The sequence below is a fragment of the Propithecus coquereli genome, unplaced genomic scaffold (genome assembly GCF_000956105.1).
Source record: "Propithecus coquereli isolate 6110/MARCELLA unplaced genomic scaffold, Pcoq_1.0 Scaffold212, whole genome shotgun sequence".
In the NCBI taxonomy this organism is placed as follows: Eukaryota; Metazoa; Chordata; class Mammalia; order Primates; family Indriidae; genus Propithecus; species Propithecus coquereli.
Window position 1 is genome coordinate 1,104,976 of NW_012146301.1, and position 13,076 is coordinate 1,118,051.

General features: G+C 39.1%; 1 protein-coding gene across 1 annotated transcript in view; it reads right to left on the minus strand.

The window, feature by feature from the left end:
* Positions 1–13,076, minus strand: part of DOCK9 (dedicator of cytokinesis 9) — a 310,670-nt gene that overhangs the window by 134,191 nt on the left and 163,403 nt on the right. Inside the window, exons 3-7 of the mRNA XM_012644431.1 lie at positions 11,427–11,516; positions 7,673–7,755; positions 5,521–5,590; positions 3,762–3,857; positions 2,671–2,805 (exon numbers count right to left, since the gene is read on the minus strand). Coding sequence (XP_012499885.1) covers positions 2,671–2,805; positions 3,762–3,857; positions 5,521–5,590; positions 7,673–7,755; positions 11,427–11,516 — 474 coding nt within the window. The remainder of the gene's footprint in view (positions 1–2,670; positions 2,806–3,761; positions 3,858–5,520; positions 5,591–7,672; positions 7,756–11,426; positions 11,517–13,076) is intronic.

Below are 13,076 nucleotides of genomic sequence, written 5' to 3' on the forward strand. Positions count from 1 at the left end.
CTCATCCACCTGCCTGACCCCTGCAGACATCTCATTCCAGACCCCTAACTTCCACCTCTGGCCACGATGAAGTAACAGGACCTGGACTTACTTTCCTGCCACCATTACTATAAAACCGAACAAAACAGATAAGGCGCCACAGGCAGTGCAGGCCTGTGACCCCTGATAAAAGGGAAATAAACAAAGTGAGCCCCACACCACCTCAGCCTTCTGCCTGGAGTCAGTATCTGGATCGTGGCACAGGAAGGGGAACCCAAACAGAGTCCTGCCGTCTTGCTGAGTTAAGAGACTGACCAGAGATGGGAAAACCAAGGGGACCAGAGTGTGCAGGACAAAGTCTCCAGAATGAGGTAAAGATAAAAGAGCACAAAAGATAAAAGACAGCCAAACTTGGCAGAAACTCACTGAGCCACACATCCATTATGTGTATATTTTCTATTATAAGTCAAGCCTTAACAAAAAAAGTTTACCAAAAAAATCAAAATCAAGACACAACAGTCTAAATTTCAGAACACTAGAGATAAAGAGATGATCACTAAGAACAACATCAGACTCTTCCAAATGACACTAGCACCTAGAAGGTCATAGAACGCCTCTGAAATTCCAAGGCAAAATGATTTCACTTTGGATTTTCTAACTGGCCAAACTATGAGTGTGAATGCAAAAATAAAGATATTCACAGATACCCTAATGCTCAAAAAATTAATATCATACACACAATTTCTCAGGAAGTTACTGGAGGATGTGCTCCTCTAAAACAAGAAAGTACAACAAGAAGAGGAAGATATGGGATCCTGGAACCAGGGAATCCGACACAGGGAGGAGGGCAGAGGGAATCTCCAGGATGGCAGCTATGTAGGGCAGAGAAAGTGATGTGTCCAGATTAGAAGAGGAAGGAGGGTACCAGGAGCTAAAATCCTATCTACCAGCATAGGAAGTCATCCAATGTCCAAAACTGATGAATGAAGAAACAGCCATGAACATGCATGATCCAGAAATATGAAGGCAAACTCCAAAAGGAATAGTGAAAGAAGTTGAAAATGATTGTTTCAGGGGAGCAGGGAGCACCTGGGTAGGGGTGATGCAGGGGTGAGGCATTTTCCCCACTAACCTTCAGCACTGCTGGAATACCAAGGAATGTATTCCTTGGTAAAAACACACTTTAATTTTAGGTAAACAGTAAATACATAAACGAGAATACCTGTGGTCACTCCAGACAGCTGTGCCCCTGACTTTAGCCATACTGGGCCCACAAAACAGCCTCCTTCCAGAATCGAGCTTCAGGCTGATGTGATCAGCCACCATGGAGTCATGTTTAGGGGAGAATTCTCTGCTAACATGACTGCATCTTTTGTGAGGAGTTGTTAGGGAGACTGTTCGTTAATCAGAGAGCCCTCTGTCTGAGGACCCTCAGAGAAATGCCTGAGTGATCTTCATTCTGAGATTGCTGGGGCAGCTTATGACTAATTGGATTCTCTTTGTCTTATGCATGCTGTGCATTGTGTCCAGGTCCTGGTGGTCTATCCGTAGCAGGTGTTAGGCCTTCAAAACATGTGCTTTTTTTTTCTTAATTCTATTTTATCTCGCCCCATCCCAACCCCTTGTTCATCTTTCTGCTTTCACTCCCACTTTAAATTTATGCTGTCCTATGTTTTATGCATCTCTGTAAGCTGCTGCCTTAAATCTTCCTGGAAAACGGCAAGCGAGTGGGTGGAAGGATGGAAAGATGAACAGAGAGATGGACAGATGGACAGATGATGGGAGGGGAAACCAGCAACCTGCTTTTAAAGACAACTATAAAAAGATACAGAAGGATGCACACCAAACTGGTAACAGCCCCCTGGGAAAGGGAGAGATGGGAGGCAGAGAGAGGGAGTCAGGACTTTTGCTTTATTTGCATTGTCCAATTTTTAAAAATAAGAATACATTCATTTGTTATATATAATTAAAGATAATGTTTAAGAATAACTCTACAAGTGCAACAACACTATGATAACAAAACTATCGCATATTGACCGAATGCTTACCATCTGCTGGCATTGTTCTAACCTCTCTACGAGTATTAATTAACTGATCCTCTCGGTAACCATACTTGGTACTATCATTATCCCTACTTAACAAATGAGGAAACTGAGGCACAGAGAGGTTAAATAACATCCCCAAGGTTACACAGCTGGTAAGTGGTAGAGCAGGTATTTAAACTCAAGTTGCTTCAAAACCCAACTCTTTACTGATACATTACACTGCCACTGGTACTACAGTGATAGTGATGACAGTCACCACTGAGATGCTGGAGCTGTTCCAAATATTTCCACGTGTTGACTCATCCAATCCACTCATTTCCCCTATTAAAGACGTTATCATTATCCAACTTTTGCAGACGAAGAAACTTTGGGTAAGGAGTCTGTCCAAGGCCACACAGCTAAAAAGTGGCCGCAGCAGGTTTTAAACACAAGAACTGTGTTCCAGAGCACTCGCCACGCCACAATATCATCTCCCTCTATGTTATCCCTGCCCACCTTCTACGATGATGAAAAACAGGCTTTTCCTTAGGTTGGATATTTCTCCCATGAGTACTGCATTTTGGAAGTGTTTGCTTAAACCTGCCAATTCACAAATAGTACTACTGCAGATAAGAAAACTTGATGACAAAACTTTTTTCATATTTACCTGAACCACACCCATACAGGAATCCAGAAATATCGATCCTTTTGGTTCTTTGGAGATCTTTTCATCTTTATAAAAATTCAAATTATAGGATCCGTCGCCAAGTTGAATCAGGTGGAAAAAACGTCTCTTAAATGACTGGAAGAAAAATATGCACACAGCTATTCTTTCCAAATGAAAAGAGTCACATCTCTATCAACAACCCACTTATGACTACACGCATACATAAAAACTGTTTCAGTTCTCTCCAAAACCAACCCTGCTCCAGCCGACGCTCCAGGTAACTGGATAGGTTACGACTCCCCATCACATCTAACAGTCTCACTGCATTTCAGTTCTGCGGAGGTGGTTGCCTTAACATCCATGGGTCATTTTTCTCACCCACAGAATCTGATATTTTACATAACCACCCAAAAGCAGTGCAGGGACTTCCAATTTGGAATGCAGCACAGAAGGATGGAAACTTTCTCTAAACTCCCCAGGGCTTCTTGCTCACACAGAATAGGAACTATTTTCTGCCTCGTGATGTTGAATGATTTTCCAGCCCCGGGATTATGACAGTCACATTTCCCCTGATTTGGTTTTCACCTTCCTGTTCATCCTTCCTCCCTTCTATTGTTTCTTTTCTCTTTATTCTTAATCTTGATCTTTCTCTGGTCCTACTTCTCTCCTGAATAGCTTCTTAGACTAGTTTTAGTTTTCTCTGTAACCCTCTTGCAATTTAACAATGTTCCTTTTCAGTCCTCAATTTTTGCTTTACTCAACTTTGCCGCAGTACACCTCCACAGAAGTGCTGAGGTCTAGCGTGACAGATAGTCCCTCAGTGATGTTCTGTGAGGTACCAAGGAGCATTTTTCAGTTCAAAGAAAGCCTACATCAGCGATACACCTTCACACCAACCAGTGATAGTTTCTTCATGCTGGTGGTCAGGGCTGTCCCAATGGGGGTGCTACCATCGGGGAAGCATCCTAGTAATCCGACAACGTCCCTTTTGTCAGGAAGAACAGCATGCCCATTCATCTTGGGCATTGTTCTCAAGGCCTACAGCAGAAAGGGTTTCACAGGAAGGGAAAGCAGGGTACAGGCCTCCTCACCCTCATGGTCACACTGATGGCAGTGTTCATGTTGCCTTTGTACAGCCACCCATGTTTGGTGATTCCACCCTTCTGAGATCCAAGGGAGGCAGCATCCTGGGAGAAAAGGAAAACACCACCACAATCAATCTCCCGTTACCACCGAGGCGACTCGCTGTGAGCCTGGTCAGTGGGAAAATCATCCCCTCTGTGCCAAGCTGTCCATCACCCCTTTATTGGAGGAACCACTGACATCAAAGCCTACGAGTCACGTTACGTTGGAGTCCACTTAGCAGTAAAAGAGAGAGACCAGCCGACATTCCTGAAAACCCTATTCCATTAAAGGCAAAGCAAGCTCCAGTCCAAATTTTTAAGTGTTTAATGAACCACGGAAAGTACATACCACACTTGACCACTCTAGTTGGAAGGTCTTGCCTGGTTTCACGAAAAATGTTTCCAAATTACACTCCCCTATAGTTGGAGGACAAAAGCAAATTCCTGGAAAACTTCCCAGAGGCTTAGTTCAGGGAAAGGTGAATAAAGAAAGAGAGGAAATACAGAGGCAATACAGAAAGGAGAGATAAAATGATGGGGCAAAAGAAAAGAAGAAAGAGGGGCAAGAATGCAAGCAGGAATAGAGGGGGAGACGGAAGCTAGAAAAGTGAAGAGGAAAGCTAGAGAAGCACAGAAACATGCTTTTTCAAGTTCAGACCCCACACGATGAGATCTAGGTTTACGAAAGTGGGCATGGAGCTGCTGCTACTGCTAAAAATGTTAGGCATACGTTTGTATTTACAATAAACAGACAGATAAAACACATGCACAAACAATCCTGCAATTCTTTTGTAATCAAATAGACAATGGCAGAAAGACCCATCCTATGCTTTCTTTTGGACCATCTCAATATTAATTTCAGTAGTTTTATTGTTATTAATAGTAATAAATTCCCTGTCTAGGACTTTACAATGTATTGTATGCCTTTCCATACAATTATTTCAATTGGTCCTCCTGTCACTATTAGTCCCAATTGGCACCAAGTTCTCAAGACCTTGTTTATTTTAAATGACCACTTACTTTTCTCAGAATTATTTCAAAAATGGTTTCTAAAACAATTTACTACATGGACGTTATTAAAGTCCATCAGTTACTGGCATTATGGCTCAGTTGACAATTTAGGGGAAAAAAAATGGAAAAACCTAAACTCACAATGAGGCATCCAATATCTAGTGGGGAGAATGAGAAATGCAGAGATGGGAAGCACTACCTTTTTATGTCTCCCTTGTTCAGTGGACAAACTCGCCTTGATGCCCTACTCTCCTTATACACTCCTCTAGCCATAATCTTTTCTCTAGGAGCCGAGAGAGTGGGCTTGATAAAACCAGATTTCACCAAAAGCAATCACTGAAGAAACAGTCATTTAAAAATCTACTGGCTGGCAGTTCATTTCAAGATATCCCGCTGAAAAACAACCTAAATTTAAGGTCTAAGTAATCTTGATATTTTTTAACAATGTAGCCAAATCTGATCCAAGTCTTTGAAAATGATCCCAGAACAAATAAACACAACCAGAACATGAAATGCTAAGCAGTCAAGTTGAAACAGAGATCTTATTTCAATCAATAAAATAATACGTTTCTTTAAATTCTTCCCGTTTCATGTAACACTCCCAATTCTTGTTTTGGCTAAATATTGGTAATTTTCTAATGAATCTTCTAAGTCTGTAACAATCAATGTTTAGGTCTAAAGTGAGAAGAGAAGCAATGGCAAGCAGGCGTCCCACCTCATCTTTGTCAGCCTCCTCGTCAACTTCATAGACATGAACTGGAAGTTTATCCAACTTGGCCACTTTGCTTTAAAAACAAGAAAGAAAACTTGTTTTATAATTGCCTCGTCAGTGCACAGGCTTTGCATTTCTTCCTCCATCAGAGGAATCAGCCTTTAACAAATCCAAAGCTGGCCCACTCAGATAAAGAATAAAACAATCAATGCCCTTACTACCCAAAGTGGGTGAGCCAAGAAACCTGAGTCAGAAAGCCCCAAAAAGCTATGTGAAAGAGACATCGTAGCTTGTTGAGAGTTAGTAGACATATTAAAAATAAGGAACTAGATTAGTTATTAATAAATAAAGACTTGGTAGAATAATTTTTAATGCAAAGTTTATGAGCAAAAGTAGAATTTGGAGTCACTGCATTTAAAGTGATTAACAATTATGGTATTAACCATAACAAAAGCAAGACACCAGTAACAACAGCAGCCAGCCTTTATTAAATGCTTATTATGTGCCAGGCCCTGTGCCGTGTACTTTACATGTGTTCTCTCATTCAATCCTTTAGATGGTGGAGACTTATTAAGACCATTTAATGGATAAGGAAACTGAGGCTTACAGAAGGCAGAGTTGACTCAGGCAGAACACAGAATCTATGTTCTTCACCATGGTTACAATCTTCTCGCTTTTCCTAATCACGCATTTGGAAATTCTTATGAATGCCACAAAGTGAAATCTACCAGCAGTCTATCATCTAGAAAGTACACAGTATCTCAGTCTGTTAGCTTCCAACCATGAGAATGTGAGCAAGACAAGAAAGATGGGTTTAGCCAATCAAATGGGAAGAATTTTAAGATCCCCAAGTGAAGACTGGGTAAATATAGAACTAAAGAGCATGCCCATCTGGAGAAGATAATGCTAGGAGGGAGTGTTCTCAGCTGAGGTTTAAAAAGAGGGGAGTTGGCCGAACACTCCTAAGGAGTGGCAGAGCCACACAAAGAGGAAAAACAAATAGCTAGGTCCCCTGAGAATACCTCAAACTCACAGGCGCAACACAAAGAAAAATGGATTAATCTGGTATCAAGCAATATTTTCATTCGTGGTGGTTACTTTTCAAACAATACATTGCTTTCAATTTTCATAATCAACTAGACTCCAATTTGTCAGCTGCAATGGTTTGGATATGATTTATTTATTCCCATCAAAACTCATTGAAATTTGATCCCCAATGTGGTGGTGCTAGGCCTAGGGGGAGGAGCCCTTCTGAAAGGATCAGTGCTCCTTTCACAGTAGTGAGTGAGTTGTTCTGGTGACAGGACTAGTTATCTTGAGAATGGGTTGTCAGAAAGCAAGGTTCCTCCTCCTGTTTGGTTCCCCTTTGTACCCGCCCACTTCTCCTCTGATCTTCTCCACCATGTTTTGATGCAGCACAAAAGCCCTCACTAGAAGCTGAGCAGATTCTCCATGCTTCTCATTCAGCCTGCAGAATTATGAGCTAACTAAACCTCTTTTCTTTATAAATTACCCAGTCTCAGGTATTCTGCGAAAGCAACACAAAACGGACCAAGACATTACCTGTACCATTTCAGGACGTACTGTTTTATAACAGTCTCTCCAACCCCTGATTCACTTTAACTACCACTAATCAGTATAAACACATTTGCTTTTGGTATAACCTAGAACGAGTTAATACTTTAAAGGAGGTAAAGAAATTTATCTGGGAAAATACTTGTTTCTTGATTTACTATTTTTTAACATAAAATGTAATATGTCCTTTATAAGTCTCTTCATCAAAATAGTCTTTTTAACAAAAAAAATACACTGCAGCATACTTCAATACACTTACATTTTCTTTGTTTTGTATTTCTCAATGAAAAAATTTCACCTATTTATATTTTGTCGGTGGTAACCTGAAAAGAATCGCTGGACATAATTAAACTACCCACGTGTTTATTACCACCTACCAATACCAGAGTACTACGTTTGAGTCTTATAATCAAAGGCCCTGTAAACAGTAGCTACACCATGTACATACAAACCATCTGGAAATATTTTCTCCAATTACTGTGATTGCATATGAAGTTATGTTCCTCCCTGAGCATTTCAAGTACAAAGATTTTTCCCTATGTGTATAACCCCATCTTGTGTGGTCTGATAATTTACTCACTTTGGAAGCTGTCGAAACTCTCCTGAGTAATCTTCATATTTATAGTTCACAAGATGCCAGTCAGAGTTGTAGGTTTTGATGCACTATTGGGAAGAGAAGAGGGATTAAAAAGATAAAAAGAAAAAAGAAAGATATGTGATGACTTTTGGAAAACATTTGGGAAGGTTTGTGAAGGCACACCCACACCAACATCAAAAAAATTCTTTCCCACCACCAGAGTGACTCCTGTGAAGCTGAAGACTTTGAACTACTAAAACATTACCCTTGGGAGCAGTATCACTTTAAGTTATTATCATCACATATCTTAGGAACTTCACCTAACCTTGTGGCATTTACAGAACAATGTACTATGCTTCAGACTAAGCACTTGGTTCTTAAGAAGCTATGTGGCCTCTACTAGGACATGAAAGTGATTAGGAAGTGTGAACCTAAAGACATTTTTACTGATATTAGAACTAGCTGTTAGTTAATATTATCATAAATTTGCCCTCAGTTTTTCTTTCTGCTCATAAGGAACAAAGTAAGGTCATTAGTAGGAAAGATTTAGATTCCAATTCATAGTGGCACCATGACATTTTCATCTGTGTGTCAGAATATATAATATATGCAGCACTACTCTGTCAAGGATTCTCCCAGTGACATTAACCTGCACAGACCGCATTTAAACTACCTCACTACCTGACAGATTCAATGGGCCAGCATGGTGTCTCTCATTCATCTATCCATTAGAGATCTACCCATCTACCCATTGTAGTTCCTTATAATTTTAAATATTTAAACATTATAATTATCTTTCTTCCCCATTTTGCCTAAGATATTAAAATCTGGGCACTCAGATGTTCCATTCATAAATGCATTCATCACATAGAAGTTTATGCTTATAGACCCATAAGGATCCAGCCAGTAGTGTGTAGATCCTTAATTGTAATTGTAATGCCCCATCTGCCAGATCTTCAAATATGAATGAGTCAGAACCAACAGGTGAAGAGTTTTAGTTAATATCAGCTTAGTTCAAATGAGTCAGCTCTTGACTGCACACGTGCAGACTTCAGTGTGGAAAAAAAAATGAATGCATAAATGAAAACATAGGCAGATAAATGTATTTATGCCTTACTTAGTTTGACTCTGGCTGTAACTAACATCATGAACCAAGTCTCTATTCTGCTTCTTTCACTTCATAGTTTATACTATCATCCTTTTATCTATGTCATAGCCTATGCCTGAAGGCCTTCTGGAGGAAGCTCCCCTCCATCCCCAAACTCATGAAAATACTAACAGCAACAACAGCAAGTGCTTATTTTGTGCCAGGCTCTATGATAAGAATTCTTCACTCACAAGGGTGCAAAGGGAAGGTAGTGTATGATTTTCACATTATCATTCTCAGAGATGGAATTAAGAGCAGAGTCAAATGTGGGAGCTGACCAACTGTTCGGTTTTTTTACTACGCAGTTACAAATATTTTTAAATGCAATTTTATTCTTGAAAATGTTTTAAATTTCTCAAAGCATTTTCACATTTAGAACATTAGATAGTCACACTTAAAACTGCATTCCAAAAACAATATGATTTCAGAATTATCCACAATTTTGGATTTTCCCACTCCTGCCCATAGGTTCACCAGCACACCTCAGTCAGGCCCGACTGCATATGACACAGTCTAGTGGACACTCTCATATTCACTTTATATAGCCACGGTGGTTTTCCATCACACACTGCAACTAAAGTTGTACTAAGTCTCTTGTAGGACATTAAGGCCATTCTGAAGTATAAAATATACCTGCCCAATTAAAAACTAAATAAATAGGCATAAACTTGTACATATCATGAATGCATTTATGAACAGAACATGAATGCCCAGATTTTAATATCTTAGGTGAAACAGGTAAGAAAGATAATTATAATACTTAAATATTTAAAATTTTAAGAAATCACAAAAAACCATAATTAACCAAGTTAAGTAACTAGAGATTCATTTAGCAAGCTACTGTTTACTGTCTACATAGCAAGCGCTGGCTAAATTCCAAGGCAGAAGCATAGAATAAGGCAAGCAAGCCCCACCCCCTCTGGGGTATGTAAGTCTGGGGAATAATGGATTCCATTAGAAATCTGTATGCAAAGAAGTGCACCTCCAAAAAGACAGGGATATGACTGATCACATGATTAACCTTTCAAGCTTGTGAAATTCAGTAATATGTTGAAGTTACACTGAAAGGTTTTTGAAGTTGTTTTTTTAAACCCATTAGGTCATTGTCCTGGATCCGAGGATGGAGAGGAAGTGATGTTCACTCCACCCAAGTGGAAGGGTCCCAAAGCGCTTAGTTATGTTGGCTCCAGCAGCACAGGATGAAGCAGTTATTGCACAACCTGTAGTGACTGAAGAACTTAATGGGGAGTTATCCCTCAAAAGCCATATTTTTTTAATCAATTGGGAGAACTAAGTTCGTAATTAATAATTTTGCCACATGCTTTGAAACAATGATCAACAAACTTTGTGCAAAAGGCCACATGGCAAACATTTTTAGCTTTGAGGGTCAGTCATTTGGGGCAGTAGCCATAGGCTATGTAAACAAATAGGATGGCTACATTATGATAAAATTTTATTTACAAAAATAGGCTGTAGGCCAGATTTTGCCTACAGGTCATACATAGTTTGCCACCTCTTGCTTTAAAACACTTATGACCACCGCTTATATAAACATATCTGACTGTATTTGTTTGGAATTAATTTTACTAATATTTACTGGTATTTTACAGAGTAGGTAAGACAAGAAGTTACCTTTTCAGAAGGATGAGAGAACACACTTTAAAAAATTTTAAATACATATCTAATTTTTCAAAAATTTCAACAGAAACTACATATTGTTATTTAGTTGGTCTTCACTTATAAAAGCATAGCTTCCTTGTCGTGGGCAATTTTACTGATGGACATATTTATTACCTAAATATCAACTAGAAAAATGAGGATAAAAATTCATTATTTGTAAATGAAGGAGCACTTCAAGAAACAAAATGAAAACACCTAATTAGCTCATCCTACCTAAAAATACCTGGAGGAAGAAATAAACACCCCAACAACAACAACAAAAAACAAGCAACCTAAATTGCAATAATTTTTCTCTCCTCCATAACAAGATGTTATTTGTATGTTCAAACAAAAGTAATGATAATCAATGTACAAGGACTGTCCAGAAAGTAGCCAGCCACATAATCACTCTTGTTATATTTACAATGGCTGGATACTTTCCCGACAGCCCTCGTATATTGGTTAGGGATCTATACAATAATCTCTATATATATGTAATATATATTTTTAACAGGAATAGTCAGGCTCTGCTTATAATCACCTGCTACTTCATAAATATTAAACTAGCCTTAAAAATAACTCGCAAATATAAACATAGAAATGAAGTAAATGAATACATAAATGTGTGTGCTGAGTCACCCTTAAAAACAGTATCAGTAACAAAGCCTCCAACAGAGATTTCCAGTGAATTCATTTACAAGTTATCCTTCATTTTAAGCCAATGAGTCAAATTTTGTGGAATTCATTTTCTATAGTCACAAATGACCCCTGTGGACATTTCTGTCCGAGTATCAGACTCTGAAAACTTCATGTTATTCTCCTATTTTAACTTCCATCATAAAAACATAGTTACCACTTTGACCTTTCTTGAAATTTTTGAAATTTGAAGAAAAGAGAGAATTAGAGGAAAATGACTTTAAAATGTAAATTAATGCAGGAAAAGAGCCTTACCTCTGTAACAAATAAGCTCTCTGCTTCCTCTTCTGCCTTTACAGGAACCGTTGAGCATATGTATCGGCCCTGGCGTCTTAGGATGGCCGTCTGGGAACAAAACCACCAGGGAAAGACTTGGGTAAGTGAAGAAGGCAGGCACACCTTGCAGCAGGGCCTACCACCCCACGGTGCCTCCAATTCCTTCTAGTCGGTGCAGCTGCCTCCTGGTCACGCACAACAGATTCCACTGGGCACACTAAAGTTCCACAGCCAGCCTGGGTAATAAATAGCCCCTGCTTCTTTCTAGATCAGGGGCCCAACGAGGCCCTCTACTCCTCTACTCCAAGACAGAGTAGAGGCCCCTTGCACAATCCCACAACCCCAGTACCTAAGAGCATGGATAACAAGACACACAAAAGGTCCTCAATCAATAATTGTTAAATGAACCTACGAATAGTGAACGCTGCCTTCCCTCCCAGGAACAAGAACACTAGAGCTGTTCCAGTTTCATCAGGCTTCAATGCTTATTTTAACTAAAATGACTTAGGCAGCAGCATATCTACCTCAATAACTGGGCTTCAGGTTTCAGAAAGGAATGTTCTAGGTTTTTTCTCCCATGGACTATAATCCTTGGGTACTATCAACAGATTACAGTCATAAAAGTAGTATACATGAAAACATTTTGCTAACCGAATCCACCTGTTAGCTCTTCGTGGCTAATTACTAAGCAGAGATCTCACGGCATAGGTCCTGGCAATTTCCCTTCTTCCTTTGGTTGGAGGCAGCTTTGGGTCAAATCTGCCATCCCTCATCTCTCCAGCCCAGGTAGAGAACTTTAGGACATGTATTTTGTATATACCCTTATTTTCTCTGTGTTGTGTCCACTTCACCTACATTTATTATTAAACATTTTCTTGCACTATATCCATTTTTGAAAGTAATCTTAAAGCCTATTTTTAAAATCAGGCTCCCTTATTGTAAAGGAAGGGAAGGAAGGAGTTCTGTTCTCCATCAAAGTCCTCGGCAGGTGAATTATTCATTCATTCAGCCTCTGGGAGGGCTTTCAAGACACTGGGTCTAGGTTTCTTGTTGAGTATTACAAACAAGTGGTGACCTTTAATACACACCTATTCTCATGAAATGACACAGAGATAAGTGACCACAGCACGGAAGAGAAGCACAATCTATTCGAAAAGCTACAAAGCAATAAACTGATTACAGTGACCATCAAAATTGTTATGAATCAGGTATGTTATCAATAAAGGGAGTTTTTTTATGAAATTCTGTATACTTCAAAAAAGTAAACATTCTATATACCCATTTATTGTGGCCTGATCTTCATTTATCTTGGTCTTTTGAGATTTTTGAAATTAATTATAATACTGTTAAAACATTCATGAAATGGCTCGGGTTAAGAAATGGGACTATTAGGGTCATTCACAGGCTGTTTCTCATCACAACACTAGGAAAAAAGAAATGTATTACAAAAATTTTCTAGTGAAATTACCAACTCAAGAAACTTTAATTATATGACATTTTTCCAAATACCCTTCTGAGGTGAGAAAAATAACAGGAAATAGATCTTTCTGATTCTCATGTATCAAGGCATCATTATGTTCTCATCTGAAAAAGAGAGCAACTTTAAATGATTAAAAAGAGAGACCTGAG